Consider the following 25,083-nt stretch of genomic DNA (forward strand, 5'->3'; position numbering starts at 1 on the left):
TAGTTGCTCTTCACTCTCTGCCATAAGGGTGGTGTCATCTGCATATCTTAGATTATTGATATTTCTCCTGGCAATCTTGATTCCAATTTGGGCTTCTTCCAGCCCAGCGTTTCTCATGATGTACTCTGCATAGAAGTTAAATAAGCAGGGAGACAATACACAGCCTTGACGTACTCCTTTTCCTATTTGGAACCAGTCTGTTGTTCCATGTCCAGTTCTAACTGTTGCTTCCTGACCTGTATACAGGTTTCTCAAGAGGCAGGTCAGGTGGTCTGGTATTCTCATCTCTTTCAGAATTTTCCACAGTTTATTGTGATCCACACAGTCAAAAGCTTTGGCATAGTCAATAAAGCAGAAATAGATGTTTTTCTGAAACTCTCTTGCTTTTTCTATGATCCAGCAGATGTTGGAAATTTGACCTCTGGTTCCTCTGCCTTTTCTAAAACTAGCTTGAACATCTGGAAGTTCACAGTTCACATATTGCTGAAGCCTGGCATGGAGAATTTTGAGCATTACTTTACTAGCGTGTGAGATGAGTGCAATTGTGCAGTAGTTTGAGCATTCTTCTTCATTGCCTTTCTTTGGGATTGGAATGAAAACTGATCTTTTCCAGTCCTGTGGCCACTGCTGAGTCTTCCTAATTTGCAAAAAAACAAATGGCTGTCTGAGGAGGCCTTACAAATAGCTGTGAAAAGAAGAGAAGCGAAAGACACAGGAGAAAAGTAAAGATATTCCCATTTGAATGCAGAGTTCCAAAGAGTAGCAAGGAGAGATAAGAAAACCTTCCTCAGTGATCAGTGCAAAGAAATAGCAGGAAAACAACAGAATGGGAAAGACTAGAGATCTCTTCAAGAATATTAGAGATACCAAGGAAGCATTTCATGCAAAGATGGGCTCGATAAAGGACAGAAAAGATATGGACCTAACAGTAGCAGAAGATATCAAAAAGAGGTGGCAAGAATACACAGAAGAACTGTACAAAAAAGAGCTTCACAACCGAGATAATCATGATGGTGTGATCACTCACCTAGAGCCAGACATCCTGGAATGTGAAGTCAAGTAGGCCTTAGGAAGCATCACTAGGAACAAAGCTAGAGGAGGTGATGGAATTCCAGTTGAGCTATTTCAAATACTGAAAGATTTTTGCCATATAGCAAAGCAAATCAGCCATAAGTGTGTGTGTGTGTGTGTGTGTGTGTACACCCTCTCTCTCTAGCCTCCCTCCCACCTACCCCCATCCCACCCCTTAGGTCATCACGGAGCACCTGGCTGGATATCCTGTATTCTACAGCAGCTTCCCAGTAGCTGTCTGTTTACTCCTGGTGGTGTGTATATGTCAGTGCTACTCTTCTAATTTTTCCCACCCTCTCCTTCCCCGGCTGTGTCCACAGGCCCATCCTCTATATCTGCATCTCTATTGCTGCCCTGTAAATAGGTATCTTTTTACATTCCATAGTCTTGAGACATACATATGATACAGTTACATAAATATTTTCATTTTTAGAGCAATTCTAGATTAAGAACAGAATTAAGAGAAAGTATGGGGATTTCCAATATACCTCCCTCCCCACACCCAGACAAGCATAGCTTTCCCCATATCAATATCATTCACCAGAATGGTGCATTTGTTACATTTGGTGTACCTATATTAACATATCATTGTCGCCCAAAGTCCATAGTTTACCCCGGGGTTCACTGTTGGTGTTGTACATTATTTGGTTTTGAGAAATGTGTAATAACATGTATCGATCATTATAGTATCATCCACAGGATTTTCACTGCCCTAAAATCTTCGGGGCACATATTCATCCTTTACTCCCACCAACCTATGGCAACCACTTATTTTTGTTTTATATCTATAAGTGTGTGTGTGTGTATGTTATATAATTAGAATGATACAGTAGAAGATTTCAGATTGGTTTCTTTCACTTAGTAACATACAGTTAAGAGTCTTCTGTGTTTTTTCATGGCTGTATAGCACATCTGTTTTAAATGCTGAATAATATTCCATTGTCTAGATATACCACAGTTTATTTATCCATTTACCTACTAAAGGACAGCCTGATTATTTCCCAGTTTCAGCAGTTATGGATAAAGTGTTATAAACATTCCCGTGTAGGTCTTTTTATGGACATACACTTTCAACACCTTTGAGTAAATACCTACGAGTGTAATTGCTGAATCATATGGTAAGTATATGTTTAATTTTCTAAGAAACCACCAAGCTGTACTATTTTGCATCCCTATGATAAATGAGAGTTCCTGTTGCTCCACTTCCTCATCAGCATTTATTGGTATCAGTGTTCTGGATTTTGGCTATCTCTGATAGTTATGTAGTTGGCACCTCATTGTTGTTTAGATTTGCATTTTCTTGATGATGTGATGTGAGACATCTTTTCATACACTTATTTGCCATCAGTATTTCTTCTTTGGTAAGGTATACACATAAAGATTTTTAGGTGCTTTGGATGGCTACAGATAAATAAAACACAAAGATGTCTCATAATCAAAACTAATTCCTCAAATATTGATTATAGGGGATGATCTAATCCTTAAGTCTATTGAGTTGGGCTATTATTGTTAATTTCCTCTTTGCCATTTTGTTTCCACTAACCATCCTTAACCTATAAATACACTCAAACTTCTGTCATTAAAAAATATTCCCAGCCCAATAATTTTTCTCCCAAAGCAAGTACTTGGAAAAGCAGTTTTCATTGGCTACAGTTACTTCTTAACACACTTTTAATTTACTTTTTACTCTACTGCATTCAGAATTTTGCACTTCACCCTACTGTAATCACTTCAAGTAAACTGTGTAAGAAAAAGTGACCAATTATCTAATTTACCATATTGTGTTAGAAATATTTTGTCTTATTATTTATGATGTTTAACTCTGTTGGTCTCTCCCTTTTTCTTGAAACTATTTGTTCTCTTTTATTCTAAGACTCTGCAATCTCCCCTTCACCCTCTTAATTTTCTGAACCTCATATGCATTGGCATCTTCTTTTGCTCACCTGTTCACTTCAGTTCAGTCACTCAGTCATGTCTGACTCTTTGCGACCCCATGAACTGCAGCACGCCAGGCTGCTCTGTCCATCACCAACTCCTGGAGTTTACCCAAACTCATGTCCATTGAGTTGGTGATGCCATCAAACCATCTCATCCTGTCATCCCCTTCTCCTGGCCTCAATCTTTCCCAGCATTGGGGTCTTTACAAATGAGTCAAAGCTTCACATCAAGTAGCCAAAATATTGTATTTTCAGCTTCAACATCAGTCCTTCCACAAAACACCCAGGACTGATCTCCTTTAGGATGAACTGGTTGGATCTCCTTGCAGTCCAAGGGACTCTCAAGAGTCTTCTCCAACACCACAGTTCAAAAGCATCAACTCTTCAGCGCTCAGCTTTCTTCACAGTCAAACTCTCACATCTATACATGACCACAGGAAAAACCATAGCCTTGCTTAGATGGACCCTTGTTGCAAAGTAATGTCTCTGCTTTTGAATATGCTATGTAGGTTGGTCATAACTTTCCTTCCAAGGAGTAAACATCTTTTAATTTCATGGCTGCAATCACCATCTGCAGTGATTTTGGAGTCCCCAAAAAATAAAGTCTGACACTGTTTCCACTGTTTCCCCATATATTTCCCATGAAGTGATGGGACCAGATGCCATTATTTTCGTTTTCTGAATGTTGAGCTTTAAGCCAACTTTCTCACTCCCCTCTTTCACTCTCATCGAGAGGCTCTTTAGTTGTTCTTCACTTTTTGCCATAAAGGTGGTGTCATCTGCATATCGGAGGTTAATGGTATTTCTCCGAGAAATCTTGATTCCAGCTTGTACTTCCTCCAGCCAGTGTTTCTCATGATATACTGTGCATATAAGTTAAATAAGCATGGTAACAATATACAGCCTTGACATACTCCTTTCCCAATTTGGAGCAAGTCTGTTGTTCCATGTCCAGTTCTAACTGTTACTTCCTGACCTGCATACAGATTTCTCAAGAGCCAGGTCAGATGGTTTGGTATTCCCATTTCTTTCAGAATTTTCCACAGTTTATTGTGATCCACACTGTCAAAGGCTTTGGCGTAGTCAATAAAGCAAAGGTAGATGTTTTTCTGGAATTCTCTTGCTTTTTCGATGATCCAGTGGATGTTGGCAATTGCCAACATCACCTGTTAAATATTAATTTTTCTCATACTCCTTTCTTAGCTTTCTGTTCTTATCACATAGTCTCAATTTCATGGCTTCAAATAGCACCTATAAAGAGATGATGCCTATAGTTTTATCCATATCCCAGTCTTCTCTCCTAAAGTCCAAAGTCACCTCACCATCTCATTTTGGGATCTGACAACCTGAGTGTGCCAGAGATACCTGCCTACATCTCCAATCTTGTATCACGCCATACTCTCCTTGGTTGTTAAACTCAAGGACTTCCATGATGCTGCCCTGTTCTCATCTTTAATGCTAAAAGTTTTCTCTACTTGAAATTCTTTTTCTTTAGGTCCTCTATTGTGGTTTTCTTATTGCCAGGCTCAAATGTCAATCAGATAAGTATTTTCTCACCACCTGTTCAAAAATAGAATCCCTCCCAGTTACTCTTTTTCATATCATATATTTTATTTTTTATGCCTATGTCACTCTTAGAAAATATCTGATTTATTTGTACACTCAGTTCCTTGTTTATTTTCATTCTACCTATAGTAGATTGCAAGCGGATCATGAATGTTTACTTTATCTCCAGCACTAATAATAATACCAGGCAAGTACTGGGCACAAAATAAATATTTGAAGAACAAATCAAATAATAATTTTAGCTCATCTTTGAAAGTCACTTTTATTACTTCATACCTCAGCTTGCTCATTCACCTAGCTTGTTTCTTTATCATGGTGTATCCTCATCTACCCAAGCTTCCAAGCAAGGGACTCATAACCCTGTCCCTACCCTTGAAGTATCTCAGTAGTCACAAAGCTTGTCAGTTTTACTGTTTAGTATTTCTTCTGTCCATTCCTTCATACCAACTCCTAGTCCTTTCTTTTTGGTAAGACCATCAACTCTCCCTTGGGCTAATGGAATAATATTATGGCAAGTCTCCTTCCTTTGGTCTTCTAACCCCCCAAATATTCTAAACTATTAGAAATATTATTTTTAAATAAAAACAAGATCTTGATTATTTTATTCTTTCCTATGCCTAAATCTTTCAAAGCCCAGCACCTTTTTGCCAGAATTATAAGATTCAATCCAAGGACATCTAAATTTCAGCCCTGGCCTGTTTTTCCATCTCTAATTTTAACTATACTAGGATGTCTCAAGGAGAAGGCAATGGCACCCCATTCCAGTACTCTTGCCTAGAAAATCCCATGGACAGAGGAGCCTGGTGGGCTGCAGTCCATGGGGTCGCTAAGAGTCAGACAAGACTGAGCGACTTACTTTCACTTTTCACTTTCATGCATTAGAGAAGGAAATGGCAACCCACTCCAGTGTTCTTGCCTGGAGAATCCCAGGGACGGGGGAGCCTGGTGGGCTGCCGTCTATGGGGTCGCACAGAGTCGGACACGACTGAAGCGACTTAGCAGCAGCAGCAGCAGCAGCAGGATGTCTCAAATGGTCCTGATACCCAATGATAACTTCTAAGTTTGTATATTCCTGATCTCTAAAACATTCATTGTACACCTTTTACATGAACTGCAAAGCATGTAGAAGAAATTGGGAATAATAAATTTGAAATGAAATTCTGAAATGTTTTATCTGTTATCTTAATCTACTTCATAGATTCTTAACTTAATTTCTCAGGTGATTCATTAATATATGTTGTATGCTTTAAAGGATGAGTCATGGAACACTCCATAATATCACATATTGATCAATTAGGGCTGCCTCTTAGATCAGTTTGAAGCACAAGAGATCAGGCTGCTTGCCAAGAAGTCTGTTATCAAAATAACTAACTATAAGGCTTTTCTAGGACAGAAGGAGAAAATGTTCACTAAGGTTTGAGAAACAAAGGACTGTAAAAGTTACTAAGAAAGTACTTGTCAAGCTAGAAGGACAGAGAACAAGAAAAGACAGAGAAATAAAGAGAGGATCTAATATGTGGATGCATAGACAAATGTAATTCCTCAGTCATAGCATTTTCACTTTGATTTTTCTCATGTGTTTAAATCAATAGGAAGGTTTTATTTTAATTACTGAACAGGTGCTACAAGAGTAACACATTGAACAAACATTTGTGCTGCCTACTTGCTGCTGCTGCTAAGTTGCTTCAGTCATGTCCGACTCTGTGCGACCCCAGAGATGGCAGCCCACCAGGCTCCCCGTCCCTGGGATTCTCCAGGCAAGAACACTGGAGTGGGTTGCCATTTCCTTCTCCAATGCATGAAAGTGAAAAGTGAAAGTGAAGTCACTCAGTCATGTCCAACTCCTAGCAACCCCATGCACTGCAGCCCACTAGGCTCCCCTGTCCATGGGATTTTCCAGGAAAGACTAATGCAGTGGGTTGCCATTGCTGCCTACTTAGAGAAGTTCAAAATATAAAATGTGAGTCATATTTACAGTTACTTCTCATGTACATCATTAAGGATTTCACTTTTCTTGGAAATGTAATGTCTTTTTTATCATTGTATTTGATATACAATGGCAATGATTGGAGTGAAAGTATAAAAGTTGAATTTATTTTTGCTCTAAGATTAACATTGTAAAACATGGCTTCTTTATTTCTGGGATAATTGGCCACTTAAGAAAGTCATTATTTTCTCAACCTTATTTTGAGTAGAATAAATACTGTGTTTAGATGCAGCAGGAAAGGTGTTCTTCCACATTTCAGCTGCCCTTCTCAGGTCCCCTATTCTGGGTGAATACAGAATCCTCCAGATAGCCCTGCTCTGTTTGATGTCTTTTCTTTTTTTATCCAATCTCTTTGAGTTTCTCTCTCTCTCTTCCTCCTCCTTCTCCCTCTCCCTCCCTCTCTTTTTCTCCTAAGGTTCTTTTGTATGGAAAAAACAATCTAGTACCTTGCTTTTCCATCTCACTGTTGAAAAACAAAAGCCACAACTGATTGCTTAGGTGGCTGATTGCCAACACAATTGTTGCAGCCATGATTTTCCAGAAGCCAGAAAGGGGACATTGCAAAGATGTATTTATTACCTCTAGCAGGCTGTACTATATTCTAGACTTGTTCTCATTATAGAAAATAGCTAAATATTTACTTTGTGTATTGCAATGGTATATTTTTAAAGTTAAAATGATCCTTGTATTCCAGAATAGACACCTATATGTAATGACTCGGTTTCCCTAGTACAGATCACTGATAGAAGATGTTGCATGAGCATTATGAAGTTTCCTAAACATAAATATTTTAGTTTTTATTTCAGGCAAGATTATTTTACCAAATTACCTGGGAGAGGTTCCTTCATAGGAAGAGATATTAAGTGGTTACTGCTGATGCTAAAGAATTGAGTTACCACTTACTGCCAGATCTTCCAGAACAGATCTATTCTTGGCATCAACAATTGGAACTCAGAGAGGATTGTCCCATTTAATATCATTTACTTGTACACAACAGACCAGTGACCACAAATCATCCATAATTGGAAATAGAACATTCATAATTACCCCTGCAATGTTATGATTTTTGAGAAAGACTTATTAACTTGCTTTAATCTATTTATTATTTAGCTTTTCCCTCCCATAATATGACATTGGTTAGACTCATCATATTTCTCTTTTTTGTATTTCTAATGAGTGTTTAATTAAAAATACCCAACTTAAACACAGAAAAGGCTATATATAGTTATGCAAGATATTTTCCTTCATGATATTGAGGGAAACTGGATGATTTTTACTCAAAACACTCAAACTCAGGTTCCTCATGATTTCATTTGTGTTTTAGTGTGCTTTTATTATAGATGTGGTCTTGCCCTTTAACTCTTGCCCTGCACAACTATTGCATATTTTGGTAATTGTTAGAACTAGTTATTCTATAGGTTTATATCAAATTTTTTTCTGCATTGATGAAAATAGTTGACAGCTATTTTCTGAAACTTTCACATGGTAAAATTATGTCCATGATCTATAAAATAGAAATCTAGAGCCACAAATGCTTATTTTTCAAGTTTTGAATCTCTCTAAATAATAAAAAGAAACATTTTATTCCTTCCCAATGAGTAGAGATATTGGTGGCTGTCCATTTTGCTGAGTTTTATTAGTTAATAAATATTGATATTTATTATTTTATATTTAATATTTTCATAATATAGACAGTCCTTTCTACTACTTAAGTGATTTTCAAGTAACATGTGTCTATATTGAATTAGCATCTGATTCTTGCAAAGATTATAGCCTTGAACACACTGCTCTCCCAATATTTTTCAAAATTTGCACTGTGTAAAAGATAATTCTTGTAGGGTTGCACAAAACCGTGCATTCTATTCATGCCCTTAGTTAAAGAATATGTCACCTTGGTATCAGGCTAGACTAGAATAGAAATATACATGAATATACATATTTCAGTGCAACATGTACATTTGGTAAGTATTAGTCACCTTTTCTTGGATAAGGCAATGGCACCCCACTCCAGTGCTCTTGCCTGGAAAATCCCATGGACGGAGGAGCCTGGTGGGCTGCAGTCCATGGGGTCGCTAAGAGTCAGACAAGACTGAACAACTTCACTTTCACTTTCATGCTTTGGAGAAGGAAATGGCAACCCACTCCAGTGTTCTTGCCTGGAGAATCCCAGGGACGGGGGAGCCTGGTGGGCTGCCGTCTATGGGGTCGCACAGAGTTGGACACGAGTGAAGAGACTCAGCAGCAGCAGCAGCAGCAGTCACCTTTTCTATAAAATCGGGATATTAATAACTGCCTTTCAGGTTGTTTGTTGTGATAATTGAATGAAATAAATCATGAAATATTAAGTATACTTCTTGGAACAAAGAAAGTACTAAAAAATGCTATTTTTTTTTTTAAATCATGCCTACCTTGTATAAAAGTATTCAGTTCTGCCCGAGGACAGGAGGAAGGTATCACAAGGGAGTAACACCTAAATCAGAATATGAAGGATGAGTAGGCATTTTCCACAGAGCAAAAAAGATAAAGAAACAATTTGTCCAAAAGCATTTAGATGTGACTAAAAGAAAAAAGAGGCTGAAGGATGGGCCTAGTTATAAAGACAAATGTAGATGAGGTTGAGAGCTTTAGATTTTATTCTGGAAGTGAATGTTATTTAGAATATTAGAGTTCTTTTTAAATTATTTTTGTTTCCTTTAACTATGAGTTTTAGAATTCAGGGAAAATCTAACTAAAGAGTTATCTTAAGTCGTCATTTGTAGTATTGTGAAAACATAAGTGATAAGTCTTAATTTTAGACATCAATTTATTTACTGAGGTAAGTGCAATAATATTGAAGAAAATAAGAATATGTAGAATTCAAAGGATTTTAAGTGCACATGTTTCTTATTTTGAGCAATATTTATCTTGAAGATTTAAGTTTCAGTTGCTCTTCTATAAATTATTTTTAAATGCTTTAAGGAACATTGTTAAAAGAAATTTGTTGTAGGAAGGCAATAAATTGCTCTCTAATATCTGTGTTTTGAAATTTTATATTTGACAGTACTCTCTCAGCAAAACCCAATGAAATTTTTTCTGTTTATGGGATGAATACATTGTGATAGAGTAAAAAAAAAAAAGAAAAACTTAAACATCAAAAAGACTTAGATTATCATCCTACCACTGATGAATTTTATGACCTTGACATAATTACAAACCTTTCCTGGATGTCATTTCTTTCTCTAAATAAATTGACTTAATTTTTTCCCTGTGGTGAGGTTGAAGTCCCAGTTTCATTGTCTATTTCCAAATATACAAACATTTTATGAACAAGTCTTATGGATAGAGCACATAGTAGTTTAGATATGAATACAAATACAAAATTTTGTTAACAGGGCTCCACTAAGTACCTTTTTCAAAGATTATATAGGAATAATATTACTATGAAGTTAATAATATAACTATAAAGTTAAAATTGATAGTGATGTGGAAAAAAATGAAATGACTTTTAGAGTTTTAAATTATGTCTATATGCAGATCTGACAACTGATGTTTTTAGTACATTATGAAAGTCTGGAGACATACTTTTTCATTTATTCATATAATTTACTCCTTTGCAAAAGCATTTACCAAAACATCTCTAGATGATTCACTGTATCTGTAATGGTTTCTGACACAGGTAAACATAGAACTATTTTCTCTCATCCATAAACTCAGATGTGACTATGTTTTTTATCAGGAAACCATATTATTGCATCTTGGTAGTAGCAGACACATTTAAATTATTGTCCGGTAGTAACTTAAGAATTGGAAAATACAGTTTAATAGGCAATAGCCTTTCATGATTTGATATCCTCAGTTACTTGAATCAAATTTTCATTGTTCTTAAGGTTAAAAATGTATCTATAAACGACAATTAGCTATAGAGTTAATGGGTGAATTAATAATCACTCTTCAATTAATATGAAAAAGATATGAAAACTAACAGAATGCTAGCTTTCCTTCAGATGCTTCTTAGAAAATAATATTTTATAAATAAATGTTTGGGAAATGTTGGATTCAACAAAGGGAAGGAAATTGCATTTCTTTTGTGTCAGCATCAATCTGCCAGAGGAATCGTAATTTGAGCACTGAGCTCATTTTTGGGGGTTTATCTCAAGGGACTAGAGATATTATAATGGGATGTATTTTGAGAAATATAGCTCTGTTTAAAACATTTTACATAAAGAAAAAATGAAAATGAAAAATAAAAAATATAGCCCAGTTGACCTCTGCTACTGTGAGAGGAAGATGGGGGTTGTAAGGCCAGATGCTCTTCTGGGAAGGGACTGGACAGCACTGCCACTGCTTCTCATACGTTTACTGTTAGAGCACGGTGACTTAATGTCACTTCCATGACTATTTCACAATCTTTTTTTCCCCTGAGTAAAGGGGAAATCCAAAGTGAAGCCAAAGGAAGATTGAAACTGTTTTAAAAATAAACTAATAGAAATGAGATTGTAGTTTTTATTCAAGTTTATTTGCATGATGGTCTTGAAAAACAGCTAGTTGGAAATTAGGATAGTTGTCCTTTTCTTATGAGGTTGGTCTTGAGAGTGTAGTGTGGAGATTGCTTTCTTCCTGTGTGAATTACTTGTTTCCTTTGAAGAAAAAGATCAACAGAAGGAAATCCCTGAGAGTTTTCAATACAGATGTCTCCAAAAGAGTTATTGCTGCCAAGTTTTTTTCTCCCAATGTGTCACATAATCTTTGTATAATTTATAAATGATAACAAAGCAATCAGGCCACATTCATAAAAGCCCGGTGACACATAATTTAGTGGAATCTGAGGATTAGAATTAATTGTCTCTCTTTGTTCTAAGTTCTAAATCTTAGTAAATGATTCACTGTATGTCATTACAGCTTAATATTTGCATGAAATCACAGTTTAGCTGGCATAATTTAACGGCAATTAAAAAGCTATTTAATCGTCATGCAAATTGGTATGAGGGCCCTTGAGTAAGAAGGGTGTCTGCCTTTTTAATTTAAGTATCTCTAGGCGGACAGTCATATACTTGCAGACACCCATAACATAATTGATAACATTCTTCCTGATCTTGGAAATGTAAGTGAATAATAATTCATGTTTTCCATTATAAATAAGAGAAAAGAGCAACAATATGAATATGTCATCCAGTAGGAAGACACTATTATGATAATGATAATGAATCTTTATCTCCTAGGCATGAGTCTAGGTTGGAGATAAAAAAAAAAAATTATGCTTATCCCTGTGCTCTAGTTTATAATCCCTTCAGTATTTGCCTTTCTGAAAGCAGACATGTCTGTAACTCTCTGGAACATGAAATGGCATAAAGCAAGGTATACAGAAACCTTTTAGAAAAACTAACTCCCATTTCTAGGGCTGGCTTTAGGTGGTGCACATATAGGTGTCTGAGCCATACCCATCAGGTTGCTGATAATAGGATCCAACAAGATGAAAAAAGGAAGCATAGCATTTCTTAATATCTCAAACCCGACACCGAATTATATGGATTTGGGAGTGATGTTATGCTTCTCTAACACTGTGGAACAGATCTTGTTACTGAGTCCTCTGTTATCTTTAAGACCACTCCCCACACTTCAGCTGCATTGCTGTTTTTGAAACACATCACTTCTGTACATAGAATCTGTCAGCTTCTTCCTTTTAAATGAAAATATATATATATATGTATATATACAAACTCTTTCCAGTGAGCATAGCAGTATTGCGTTATCCGACCCCTTCCTGTTGCTTAAAAGTCACTTCTTGCTTACTCCTTCTACATTCTAGCTACAGTGATCTTCTGTCACTTCCATGACTATTTCACAACCTTTTTTGACTGAAGAACCGTGCGTGTTCTATCTCTAAAATCCTTCCTACCCCTCTCTACATCTTCCACACCACCTGCATGAGACCTTCTCAGAAGGTTTATCAGGTTGGCCCCCTGATACTTTTTTTTAGCTCCATTCCTGTAATTGCACTTATTATAATTTGAATTTTATTCTTCTGTTTTTGTGTGTGCATTTGTGTTTATCTAGCCATTCAGCTAAAATATCAATAGCAAGAAAGCAGAAATAACATTTATCAGATTTAGGCTGTAAGCCCAAGATCTAGCAAAATATCTGGCACAGATGGTAGTCATGGAAAACTTATTTAATGAGTGAATGACCATGTCTTGAAATCCAAAAGAAGCCTATGTGAAAACTTGAATTTATTTCTATGCAGAGAATGCCACAGAGAATTATTTTCCTCCTTCTAAGCAAATTGCCGAATTTAAAGAACTGTTTGAATTGCTTAAGACTAACCTTTTAAAATATAGCAGTGTTATTTAATGAGTCATTTATGCAATTAATTATTTTTCAAAGTATCTGTCATAGGCACAGTCTCTTACAGAAGGATTCTGTGGCATTTCACAATATAGCAAGCACACAGTGCACTGTCTGGCACGCAGTAGACCTTCAGTTAATAATTGTTCAGTGAATGATATGAAACCAAGGTTTGAAGGACTGAGATGAATATACAAGATTATTGACACAATTTTAAGAGAAAAAAATGAATAAAGATATTATGTACTCTGTGCAGTGTGATCATATGGAAAAATAATGAGAAAAGAGAGCAGATGCTCATCCACCACCCATGACCAATATGGTTTATGCAGACTCTTGATGACAAATAAGAGGATCTTGAAAGTCTCTTTATAAGCTTTCAAGGATGCATTTACTTATGCTTAGTAAGGTTTATATAAATAAAATCTAGGTACCATATCTTACCTATATCCCCTTTGATCGCTTCCAAATCCACCTGCCAATGCAGGAGACACAAGAAACGTGGGGTCCATCTCTGGATCAGGAAGATCCCCTGGAGAAGGAAATGGCAACTCACTCCAGTATTCTTGCCTGGACAATTCCATGGACAGACGTGCCTGGCGGGCTAGATTCCAGAGGTTGGCAAAGAGTCAGATGCAATTGAGCACACTCACGCAGCCCTTCCAAATAATGCTTTTGTCCCGTGAAATTGACAGGACCTAAAAAAGTATTTATGTTGCCTCCAGTTTCTGTTCCTATTCCCTTCCTTCCAAACTGTGTGTCCACCCTAAATTCATGGCCATTTATTCTCAGCCTGTGAGAAAAAGATTCTTAGATTTTCAAACGAATGAGAGTTTTAGTTATACATCAAGCATAGTATGAAGACTAAAATACTGAACACAACATATTTTATATATGTATGTTATTTCTTCAAAGTTTTTAAATGAAGATGCAATTATTAAGATGTAATTATACAAAGCCATCATGTAATTTAAAATAATGTTGGGTTATTGTATTTTTTCAGTCAACAAATTTAAGAAGTATAATTACTGTAACTTTTGGTGATCTGTGGCTTTTGATGTTAAATACTGAAATTTATATGCCAAAAGTTAATATACAGACCATCTTCACCCCTAAGACTCCAATCTTACTAAACTTATGCAGATATTTTTAACCATTTTTCTTTATGGCTTCCATCAGAAGAAAGAGTTCAAACTAATATAAAATATCAGCACATGTTTATTATTGACGTTTTCAAGTTAGCACTATAATTCATTGTCCTATACATGTACATTTGTTTTTTAATTGCTTTCTCTAGGGCCACCTTCAGCTCCTAGGAATGTGGTTTTTAACATCAATGAAACGGCCCTTATTTTGGAATGGAGCCCACCAAGTGACACAGGAGGGAGAAAAGACCTCACATACAGTGTAATCTGTAAGAAATGTGGCTTAGACACCAGCCAGTGTGAGGACTGTGGTGGAGGACTCCGCTTCATCCCAAGACACACTGGCCTGATCAACAATTCCGTGATAGTACTTGACTTTGTGTCTCACGTGAATTACACCTTTGAAATAGAAGCCATGAATGGAGTTTCTGAGTTGAGTTTTTCTCCCAAGCCATTCACAGCTATTACAGTGACCACGGATCAAGATGGTAAGTTCTACTGCTGTTCTCTGAAAACAGATCTATAATTCCATTGTGATGCTTAATATCCCTGGTGGACCTGTATTCACTGGGGTGCAGTTACACACTCTCTACATTATAGGGGTGATTTACTGATTGTTGTTCTTACTGTTTCCCAAGGTGCACAAAGATATTTTTGATATTACTTACTAGTATTGCCAATTAGATACAATCCTTGTCTTTAATGGCTATGCATTATGTTTTTCATATAATCCTATGCTGATATATCTTAATAAGCAAGTTCATATAACCTATCAACAAACATCAGACATAAATAAGGTTACTAAATGAATTGAAATTCAGCTGCCCTACTTACACAACCCTCTCTTTTCCTTGTCAAATAAGGAAATAGTAAGTATTTATACTAATTATAACTCATATCTATATTATAAAAACAGTGCAGCCAACATGCCTAACCATAATTCACTCTTAAAAGGAACAGCAAATATATCCATTAATGTATCTAAATGCTGTTGTTTAGGTGCAGTTTTGTGTAAAAAATAAGCTGTCTTTTAAAAAAAAAACTCCAGTTGCTTTCAGCTAAATGGCCCCTTTTAACACTATAGATTTTTACTGCAATATAGTCAGGCATGAAGAGTCCCATGCTTTTTATAGAGTATATTATCTTTAATCCCCCCATTATGTAATTTTTCACAAAGCATGATACCAGGAAAACTTGAGATTTAAAAACTCCCTTTGAGAAGCATTCATAAATTATGTTGTTACAGAAAGGGTCGTCTTATAGCAAAAAGTATTATTTTATGTGAACACATATAGATGAGGATAATTTATACAGATAAAACTATTCTTTTACACTATATTTATTTGCTGAGTCTGCTATAACAAATGCCACAGACTAGGTGGCATAATTATAGTGGAACATCAAAACCAGGAAACTGACATTTGGAAAATCTACAGGGCTCATGTGGCTGTGAAGGAATATCAGGAGTGAGCCTTGTAGTGATAATGGTGGTAGTTACATGAAGTTAGATATATGATAAGTTGCAAAGAGTTGCACTCAATGCATATACATGCGCGCACACACACACACACAGACACACACACACACACATGAGCCCTGTGGATTTTCCAAATGTCAGTTTCTGGTTTTGATATTGCACTATAGTTATGCAAGTAGTTAACATTGGGGGAGGCTGGGTAAAATCTATGTGGGAAGTTGCAGTACACTTTTTTTTTCTGGTAAATTTCTACGGCTCTATCATTGTTGCAAAATAAGAAGTTAAAAGAAAAACACTGATAAACCTGTAAAAAATACAGGAAGAAAACTTTAGCATTCTAAAAATATATTTGAAATGGATTTGACTATTTTATTCAAACTAATATAAGTTCACTTTGCTGATGCTCTTCAGAAATACATCTAATAAATAAGGCAAACAAATAGTACTGTAAAATCACCATTTTCGTATTTACTATATAATATTCCCCTTCATGTAACAAATTGTTCTACATCATAGAATTTGCTTTTTGGTTGTTCAAAATGGAATTACTGTTTTCTTTTTTTATTATTATTATTCCTGTAGTATCAACAGAATGGTTTCAGATGTGTCTTCAAGATAAAACAGATTTAGGTCTTCTGTTTTGCTCTACACTAGCACATTAATTCTAAGCCTTTTTTCTGCTACCTGATTAAAAATAACCCAATACAACTGTTCTACCTATAAGGTATAAATAATTAAGTTTGAGAATAAAAACAATCAGTTCACTTCAGTCGCTCAGTTGTGTCCGACTCTTTGCGACCCCATGAATCTCAGCACGCCAGGCCTCCCTGTCCATCACCAACTCCAGGAGTTCACTCAGACTCATGTCCATGAGTCAGGATGCCATCTAGCCATCTCATCCTCTGTTGTTTCCTTCTCCTCCTGCCCCCAACCACTCCCAGCATCAGAGTCCTTTCCAATGAGTCAACTCTTTCCATGAGGTGGCCAAAGTAGTGGAGTTTCAGCTTTAGCATCATTCCTTCCAAAGAAATCCCAGGGCTGATTTCCTTCAGAATGGACTGGTTGGATCTCCTCGCAGTCCAAAGGACTCTCAAGAGTCTTCTCCAACACCACAGTTCAAAAGCATCAATTCTTCGGTGCTCAGCTTTCTTCACAGTCCAACTCTCACATCCATACATGACTACTGGAAAAAACATAGCCTTGACTAGAGGGACCTTTGTTGGCAAAGTAATGTCTCTGCTTTTCAATATGCTACCTAGGTTGGTCATAAATTTTCTTCCAAGGAGTAAGCGTCTTTTAATTTCATGGCTGCAGTCACCATCTGCAGTGATTTTGGAGCCCAGAAAAATAAAGTCTGACACTGTTTCCACTGTTTAGGGAAACACACTGTTTCCCCATCTATTTTCCATGAAGTGATGGGACCGGATGCCATGATCTTCATTTTCTATGTTGAGCTTTAAGCCAACTTTTTCACTCTCCACTTTCACATTCATCAGGAGACTTTTTAGTTCCTCTTCACTTTCTGCCATAAGGGTGGTGTCATCTGCATATCTGAGGTGATTGATATTTTCCAGCAATCTTGATTTCAGCTTTTGGTTCTTCCAGCCCACCGTTTCTCATGATATACTCTGCATATAAGTTAAATAAACAGGGTGACAATATACAGCCTTGACGTACTGCTTTTCCTATTTGGAACCAGTCTGTTGTTCCATGTCTAGTTCTAACTGTTGCTTCCTGACCTGCATGTAGGTTTCTCAAGAGGCAGGTCAGGTGGTCTGGTATTCCCATCTCTTGAAGAATTTTCCACAGTTTATTGTGATCCACACAGTCAAAGGCTTTGGCATAGTCAATAAAGCAGAAATAGATGTTTTTCTGGAACTCTCTTGCTTTTTCCATGATCCAGCGGATGTTGGCAATTTGATCTCTGGTTCCTCTGCCTTTTCTAAAACCAGCTTGAACATCTGGAAGCTCACAGTTCATGTATTGCTGAAGCCTGGCTTGGAGAATTTTGAGCATTACTTTACTAGCGTGTGAGATGAGTGCAACTGTGTCATAGTTTGAGCATTCTTCTTCATTGCCTTTCTTTGGGATTGGAATGAAAACTGACCTTTTCCAGTCCTGTGGCTACTGCTGAGTTTTCCAAATTTGCTGGCATATTGAGTGCAGCACTTTCACAGCATCATCTTTCAGGATTTGAAACTGACCTTTTCCAGTCCTGTGGCCACTGCTGAGTTTTCCAAATTTGCTGACATATTGAGTGCAGCACTTTCACAGCATCATCTTTCAGGATTTGAAATAGCTCAACTGGAATTCCATCACCTCCACTAGCTTTGTTCTTAGTGATGCTTCCTCAGGCCCACTTGACTTCACATTCCAGGATGTCTGGCTCTAGGTGAGTGATCACACCATCATGATTATCTTGGTCGTGAAGATCTTTTTTGTATAATTCTTCTGTGTGTTCTTGCCACCTCTTCTTAATATCTTCTGCTTCTGTTAGGTCCATACCATTTCTGTCCTTTATCTAGCCCAATTTTGCATATTTTGAATATTTGAAATATTCCCTTGGTATGTCTAATTTTCTTGAAGAGATCTCTAGTCTTTCCCATTCTGTTATTTTTATCTATTTCTTTGCATTGATCACTGAGGAAGGCTTTCTTTTCTCTTCTTGCTATTCTTTGGAACTTTGCATTCAGATGCTTATATCTTTCCTTTTCTCCTTTGCTTTTTGCTTCTCTTCTTTTCACAGCTATTTGTAAGGCCTCCTCAGACAGCCATTTTGCTTTTTTGCATTTCTTTTCCATGGGGATGGTCTTGATCCCTGTCTCCTGTACAATGTCATGAACCTCCATCCATAGTTCTTCAGGCACTCTGTCAGATCTAGTCCCTTAAATCTATTTCTCACTTCCCCTGTATAATCATAAGGGATTTGATTTAGGTCACACCTGAATGGCCTAGTGGTTTTCCCTGCTTTCTTCAATTTAAGTCTGAATTTGGCAATAAGGAGCTCATGATCTGAGCAACAGTCAGCTCCTGGTCTTGTTTTTGCTTACTGTATAGAGCTTCTCCATCTTTGGCTGCAAAGAACATAATCAATCTGATTTCAGTGTTGACCATCTGGTGATGTCCATGTATAGTGTCTTCTCTTGTGTTGTTGGAAGAGGGTGTTTGCTATGACCAGTGCGTTCTCTTGGCAAAACTCTATTAGCCTTTGCCCTGCTTCATTCCATATTCCAAGGCCAAATTTGCCTGTTACCCCAGGTGTTTCTTGACTTCCTACTTTTCCATTCCAGTCCTCTATAATGAAAAGGACATCTTTTTTGGATGGTAGTTCTAAAAGGTCTTGTAGGTCTTCATAGAACCATTCAGCTTCTTCAGCGTTACTGGTTGGGGCATAGACTTGGATTACTGTGATATTGCATGGTTTGCCTTGGAAATGAACAGAGATCATTCTGTCGTTTCTGAGATTGCATCCAAGTACTGCATTTCAGACTCTTTTGTTGACCATCATGGCTACTCCATTTCTTCTAAGGGATTCCTGCCCACAGTAGTAGATATAATGCTCATCTGAGTTAAACTCACACATTCCAGTCCATTTTAGTTCGCTGATTCCTCGAATGTAGACGTTCACTCTTGCCATCTCCTTTTTTTACCACTTCCAATTTGCCTTGATTCATGTACCTGACATTCCAGGTTCCTATGCAATATTGCTCTTTACAACATCAGACCTTGCTTCTATCACCAGTCACATCCACAGCTGGGTATTGTTTTTTTGCTTTGGCTCCAGCCCTTCATTCTTTCTGGAGTTATTTCTCCACTGATCTCCAGTAGCATATTGGGCACCTACTGACCTGGGGAGTTTCTCTTTCAATATCCTATCATTTTGCCTTTTCATACTGTTCATGGGGTTCTCAAGGCAAGAATACTGAAGTGGTTTGCCATTCCCTTCTCCAGTGGACCACATTCTGTCAGATCTCTCCACCACGACCTGCCTGTCTTGGGTGGCCCCACAGGGCATGGCTTAGTTCCACTGAGTTAGACAAGACTGTGGTCCTAGTGTGGTTAGATTGACTAGTTTTCTGTGAGTATGGTTTCAGTGTGTCTGCCCTCTGATGCCCTCTTGCAATACCTACCACCTTACTTGGCTTTCTCTTACTTTGGACATGGGGAATCTCTTCACGGCTGCTCCAGCAAAGCACAGCTTCTGCTCTTTACCTTGGACGAGGGTTATCTCCTCACCACCCCCCACTCCTGACCTTGAACATGGAATAGCTCCTCTAGGCCCTCCTGTGCCCGCGCAACCACAGCTCCTTGGAGGTGGTGGCCACTGGCCACTGCCCTTGGCCTCGGGCATGGGGTAGCTCCTGTCAGCCGTTCCTGTGCTATCGCAGCCTGGCACTCTCAGCTGCTGCCTCTGACCTTGGATGTGGGGTAACTCCTCTTGGCTGCTGCCCCTTGGGCATGGGTCCTCCAGGCTTCTGCCCCTGGCCTCGGACATGGGGTATCTCCTCTCGGAACAATATATCACTTTAAATCAAATATGTTTGTAAATATCTTTATATAATTTCATACATTATACATACATATAATAGTCTTTTGTTCTAGTATTAGAAGAGAGTTCATATTGACTATTTTTCTAATGTAGCAGAAGGCAGGGTAAAAACTATTTCTCACTTTGAAAATGAAAGAATTCATTAAAACTGTATTGCTATAAGGACAGAAATTATATTAGTCATGGAACAAGATGTAGTATCCATATATTGAAACTAAACTTTCTGGAAGAGGATTATCTTTGAGAAGACTATTCAGAAACATTTATTATTCATTTACTTCTACTTTGTTTTAGATATAAGTTTTAATGAAAAATCAAAATATATTTAAATTTTGTTTGAAAAGTACATCAAGTTCCACATATATATTTTATAAAATATTATTGCCAGTTTTATTTGTATGAACCACTATATCAATGTCATAATGTTAAGAGACAAAAAGAAGGTCTTCTTTTCTTGTGTCTGAAATTCTGATGTTAGAAAACCACATCTTTAAAAATGCAAATACTCTAGTCAGGGGTAACATTATGAAATAATTCAGTCTGTGCTGTATCAGTTAAATCTTTTCATATCAGAAAGGGTCAGATCCTAGTGCTGGAATGAAAAAGGAGCTTATAGAAACTGAGATGTCCCACAACCAAACTTGAGCTGTCATCATTGTGTGCCAGCCTTGATAAGACAACAATGTTACTAATCCTAATAGAGGGAGGGACTTCCCATCATTCTACTTGGGTATCTTTGGAAATTTTCTTTGAAGCGACTCAAGAGGTGCTGTACAAAGTTACAGGATGGCACATTACAATTTTATTGGACTGAGGAGACCACAGTAAATTCTTTGTCTCATTACTCATAAGTTACATATTATTGTTTTCACACCATAGAAAAATGATAGAGCTATTCAAAGCCTTTAACTTATTCAGTATATGTACAGTGGTGAGAAAGCTCTTATGAATTCCGTGAGAGGTAGATAATAAATAATTTGACAAATGCATAATTAGTACTGTGATAAACCCCACCAAGGAGAACATCAGGTTCTCTGAAAGCATGTATTATTCAGGTCTGGAGGATAAGGTCTGGTCTTTCTGAGGAAACAGTGTTAAATTATGTTCTGAAAGATGAATGGGATGTGCATAAGCCAGATGAAGCCAGGAGAAGGGAAAGAATACTGAGTAGAAGGAACCAAGTGAAGATTGAGCAGTTGAGGAATTAAGCCCTGAGGGCTAATATACCCAAGAAGGTTGAAGACGTTGGTATATTGCAGAAGTACAGTAGGACCTGTGGATGGAATGAACAGTTAACTTAAGATTTGGAGAAATAGGTTGGAGTCTACAAAATAGCCAAGACAACTTAGGAGAACAGCCATTTAGCAGAAGTGACTAATGCATCATCAGGGCCACAGGTTGGGTAAAAGAAAATCAACAGAATAATAATGCTGTACTTGAGCTGACTTAGTACAATTAGGAAATAAATTGAAACAGACTGAAAAATATAGACAGTTGCATTAATTATGTTTTTACTACTCTATGTGTGCAGTATAGAACATGAGGATAAAGAGGAAATTTGCATCAAATGGCCTTTTCTTTCATGTAGTTAATTGTTCTTAGTCTCTCAATCATTGTCCAACTCTTTGTGACCCCATGGACAGTAACCTGCCAGGCTCCTCTGTCCATGGAACTCTCCAGGCAAGAATACTGGAATGGGTTGCCATTTCCTCCTCCAGAGGATCTTCCCAACCCAGGGATCAAACCTGCATCTTCTATGTCTCCTGCATTGCAGGCAGATTCTTCACCTGCTGAGCCATCAGGGAAGCCTGTAGTTAAATACACACACACACACACACACATTCTCATACTTAAGAAATATTAAGTAAACCACATTAAACAACCTTTGCTTAATTGTTTACTGTTTACAATTAAAGAAATTAAAAAAAAATTTTTTTCCCAAATCACTTAGAACTACTTTAGCTGTAGTTAGGAGAAACGTTCCTTGATTATACTGATTCTAGTTGGATAAATAAGATTATAGATTTAAAGCTATGACTCTCATAATTAGAAATCTTAGCAATAAACCTTAATTAACTGACTTCTACAATCCCTAAAAGCTATATTTGCAACCTTCTATTTTCATAGTCTATTTAAATGGTCCTTAAAGGCGGTTCATTTAGAGAGCAAAACAAGAAAGCAACACCTAGAAAACATTTGACTTTAATCTTCAGTGCATGATAGAAAAACAAAGATGTGTGATTTAGTAAAAGGAATTATTCAGGTCATAGACAGTAAAGGAAAATGTTAATCATGTATAGTCAGCCTGAAACAAATTGTGTTTGTAGATATCCTGACATGTGCAAAAACCTTAAGGGATCATGTTCAAGGTAAAAGACATGTATGACAAAACCAATACAATATTGTAAAGTAATTAGCCTCCAATTAAAGTGAAAGATGTGCTAAATTACAAACCAATTCTGCTGATATTTGCTAAAGGGTCTTTAAAGCATTTATTGTCAGAAGCAATTTTTCCAATCATCTGACTTCTTAAAATGTATATTCAACCCTCCTATCTCTGCCATTGGGTGACTATTCTATATAGGTCTTGCTTTAGGCTTAATTTTGTTTGAAGATTCATATATGTGCTCAGGCAGGAATAATTAATTGAACTGACTTTGAAAATAAATTTAATCAACGTAAGTCTCCATTTTTTATAAACTTGAGATGTCTGTTTGATTTACAGTTCACTGCATTCTGAAAATATAATCTATTCCAAATAGCAACCTTTTGCACATTGCTAGAGTAGGTAATTAGGGACATTGAAAACATCATTCATCTTTATATCTGTATTTTAATTTATTTATGTCTGAATATTCCTCCTAATCCTCACTATGTTTTCAAAATTCTTGACAGTGAATATTTTTTTCTAAACTCTGTGCTGCTGCTACTGCTAAGTCGCTTGAGTCTTGTCTGACTCTGTGCAACCCCATAGACAGCAGCCCACCAAGCTCCTCTGTTGCTGCGATTCTCCAGGCAAGAATACTGGAGTGGGTTGCCATTTCCTTCTCCAATGCATGCATGCACGCTAAGTCACTTCATTTGTGTCTGGCTCTGTGTGACCCTATAGACAGCAGCCCACCAGGCTGCTCTGTACACGGGATTATCTAGGCAAGAATACTGCACTAGGTTGTTATTTCTTTCTCCAAAACTCTATGCAAGTTTATTCAAAACAAAAGAAATCAATATAAAAGTTTTATATGCTGTGATCACTGACCTAGAGCCAGACATCCTGGAATGTGAAGTCAAGTGGGCCTTAGAAAGCATCACTATGAACAAAGCTGGTGGAGGTGATGGAATTCCAGTTGAGCTATTTCAAATCCTGAAAGATGATGCTGTGAAAGTGCTGCACTCAATATGCCAGCAAATTTGGAAAACTCAGCAGTGGTCACAGGACTGGAAAAGGTCAGTTTTCATTCCAATCCCAAAGAAAGGCAATGCCAAAGAATGCTCAAACTACCACACAATTGCACCCATCTCACACGCTAGTAAAGTAATGCTCAAAATTCTCCAAGCCAGGCTTCAGCAATATGTGAACCGTGAACTTCCTGATGTTCAAGCTGGTTTTACAAAAGGCAGAGGAACCAGAGATCAAATTGCCAACATCTGCTGGATCATGGAAAAAGCAAGAGAGTTCCAGAAAAACATCTATTTCTGCTTTATTGACTATGCCAAAGCCTTTGACTGTATGGATCACAATAAACTGTGGAAAATTCTGAAAAAGATGGGAATACCAGACCACCTGACCTGCCTCTTGAGAAATTTGTATGCAGGTCAGGAAGCAACAGTTAGGACTGGACATGGAACAACAGACTGGTTCCAAATAGGAAAAGGAGTACATCAAGGCTGTATATTGTCACCCTGTTTATTTAACTTATATGCAGAGTACATCATGAGAAACGCTGGGCTGGAAGAAGCACAAGCTGGAATCAAGATTGCCGGGAGAAATATCACCTCAGATATGCAGATGACACCACCCTTATGGCAGAAAGTGAAGAGGAACTCAAAAGCCTCTTGATGAATGTGAAAGCGGAGAGTGAAAAAGTTGGCTTAAAGATCAACATAGAAAACGAAGATCATGGCATCCGGTCCCACCGCTTCATGGGAAATAGATGGAGAAACAGTGGAAACAGTGTCAGACTTTATTTTTTGGGGCTCCAAAATCACTGCAGATGGTGACTGCAGCCATGAAATTAAAAGACGCTTACTCCTTGGAAGGAAAGTTATGACCAACCTAGATAGCATATTCAAAAGCAGAGACATTACTTTGTCAACAAAGGTCTGTCTAGTCAAGGCTATGGTTTTTCCAGTAGTCATATATGGATGTGAGAGTTGGACTGTGAAGAAAGCTGAGTGCCGAAGAATTGATGCTTTGGAACTGAGGTGTTGGAGAAGACTCTTGAGAGTCCCTTGGACTGCAAGGAGATCCAACCAGTCCTTTCTGAAGGAGATCAGTCCTGGGATTTCTTTGGAAGGAATGATGCTGAAGCTGAAACTCCACTACTTTGGCCACCTCATGTGAAGAGTTGATTCATTGGAAAAGCCTCTGATGCTGGGAGGGATTGCGGGCAGGAGGAGAAGGGGACGACAGAGGATGAGATGGCTGGATGGCATCACTGACTCGATGGACGTGAGTCTGAGTGAACTCCAGGAGTTGGTGATGGAGAGGGAGGCCTGGTGTGCTGCAATTCATGGGGTCGCAAAGAGTCGGACACGACTGAGGGACTGAACTGAACTGAAAGATACACTGAATATAAGATAGTGGCATAAGTTAAAAAATAATAAAATCAATAACTATAATTTAAGCTGAGTAATACTATCATATTATATTTTTCATATTTCTTAAACTGAAAAAAAATCACATATTCAAAAGCCACAGACACTTTATATTGACGGATAAAATTTTCCTATTTCTTAAGAAAAGTATTGGGGTGGTTAGAGTCGGACATGACTGAGCAACTTCGCTTTCACTTTTCACTTTTGTGCATTGG

At 37.5% G+C, this 25,083-nt stretch overlaps 1 protein-coding gene across 13 annotated transcripts in view; it reads left to right on the forward strand.

The window, feature by feature from the left end:
• EPHA6 (EPH receptor A6) overlaps positions 1 to 25,083 on the forward strand; it is a 1,025,466-nt gene that overhangs the window by 446,779 nt on the left and 553,604 nt on the right. For 12 of the 13 annotated variants that reach the window (XR_009740373.1, XM_061435761.1, XM_061435945.1 and 9 more), the window contains one exon: positions 14,180 to 14,515. The exons of the other annotated variant lie outside the window; for it this stretch is intronic. Coding sequence is in view for 11 of the 12 variants with exons in the window: in XM_061435761.1 (XP_061291745.1) it covers positions 14,180 to 14,515 (336 nt within the window). In the remaining variant the exon portion in view is untranslated. The remainder of the gene's footprint in view (positions 1 to 14,179; positions 14,516 to 25,083) is intronic. 13 annotated transcript variants of the gene reach the window in all.

Source organism: Bos javanicus, chromosome 1 (assembly GCF_032452875.1).
Source record: "Bos javanicus breed banteng chromosome 1, ARS-OSU_banteng_1.0, whole genome shotgun sequence".
Lineage (NCBI taxonomy): Eukaryota > Metazoa > Chordata > Mammalia > Artiodactyla > Bovidae > Bos > Bos javanicus.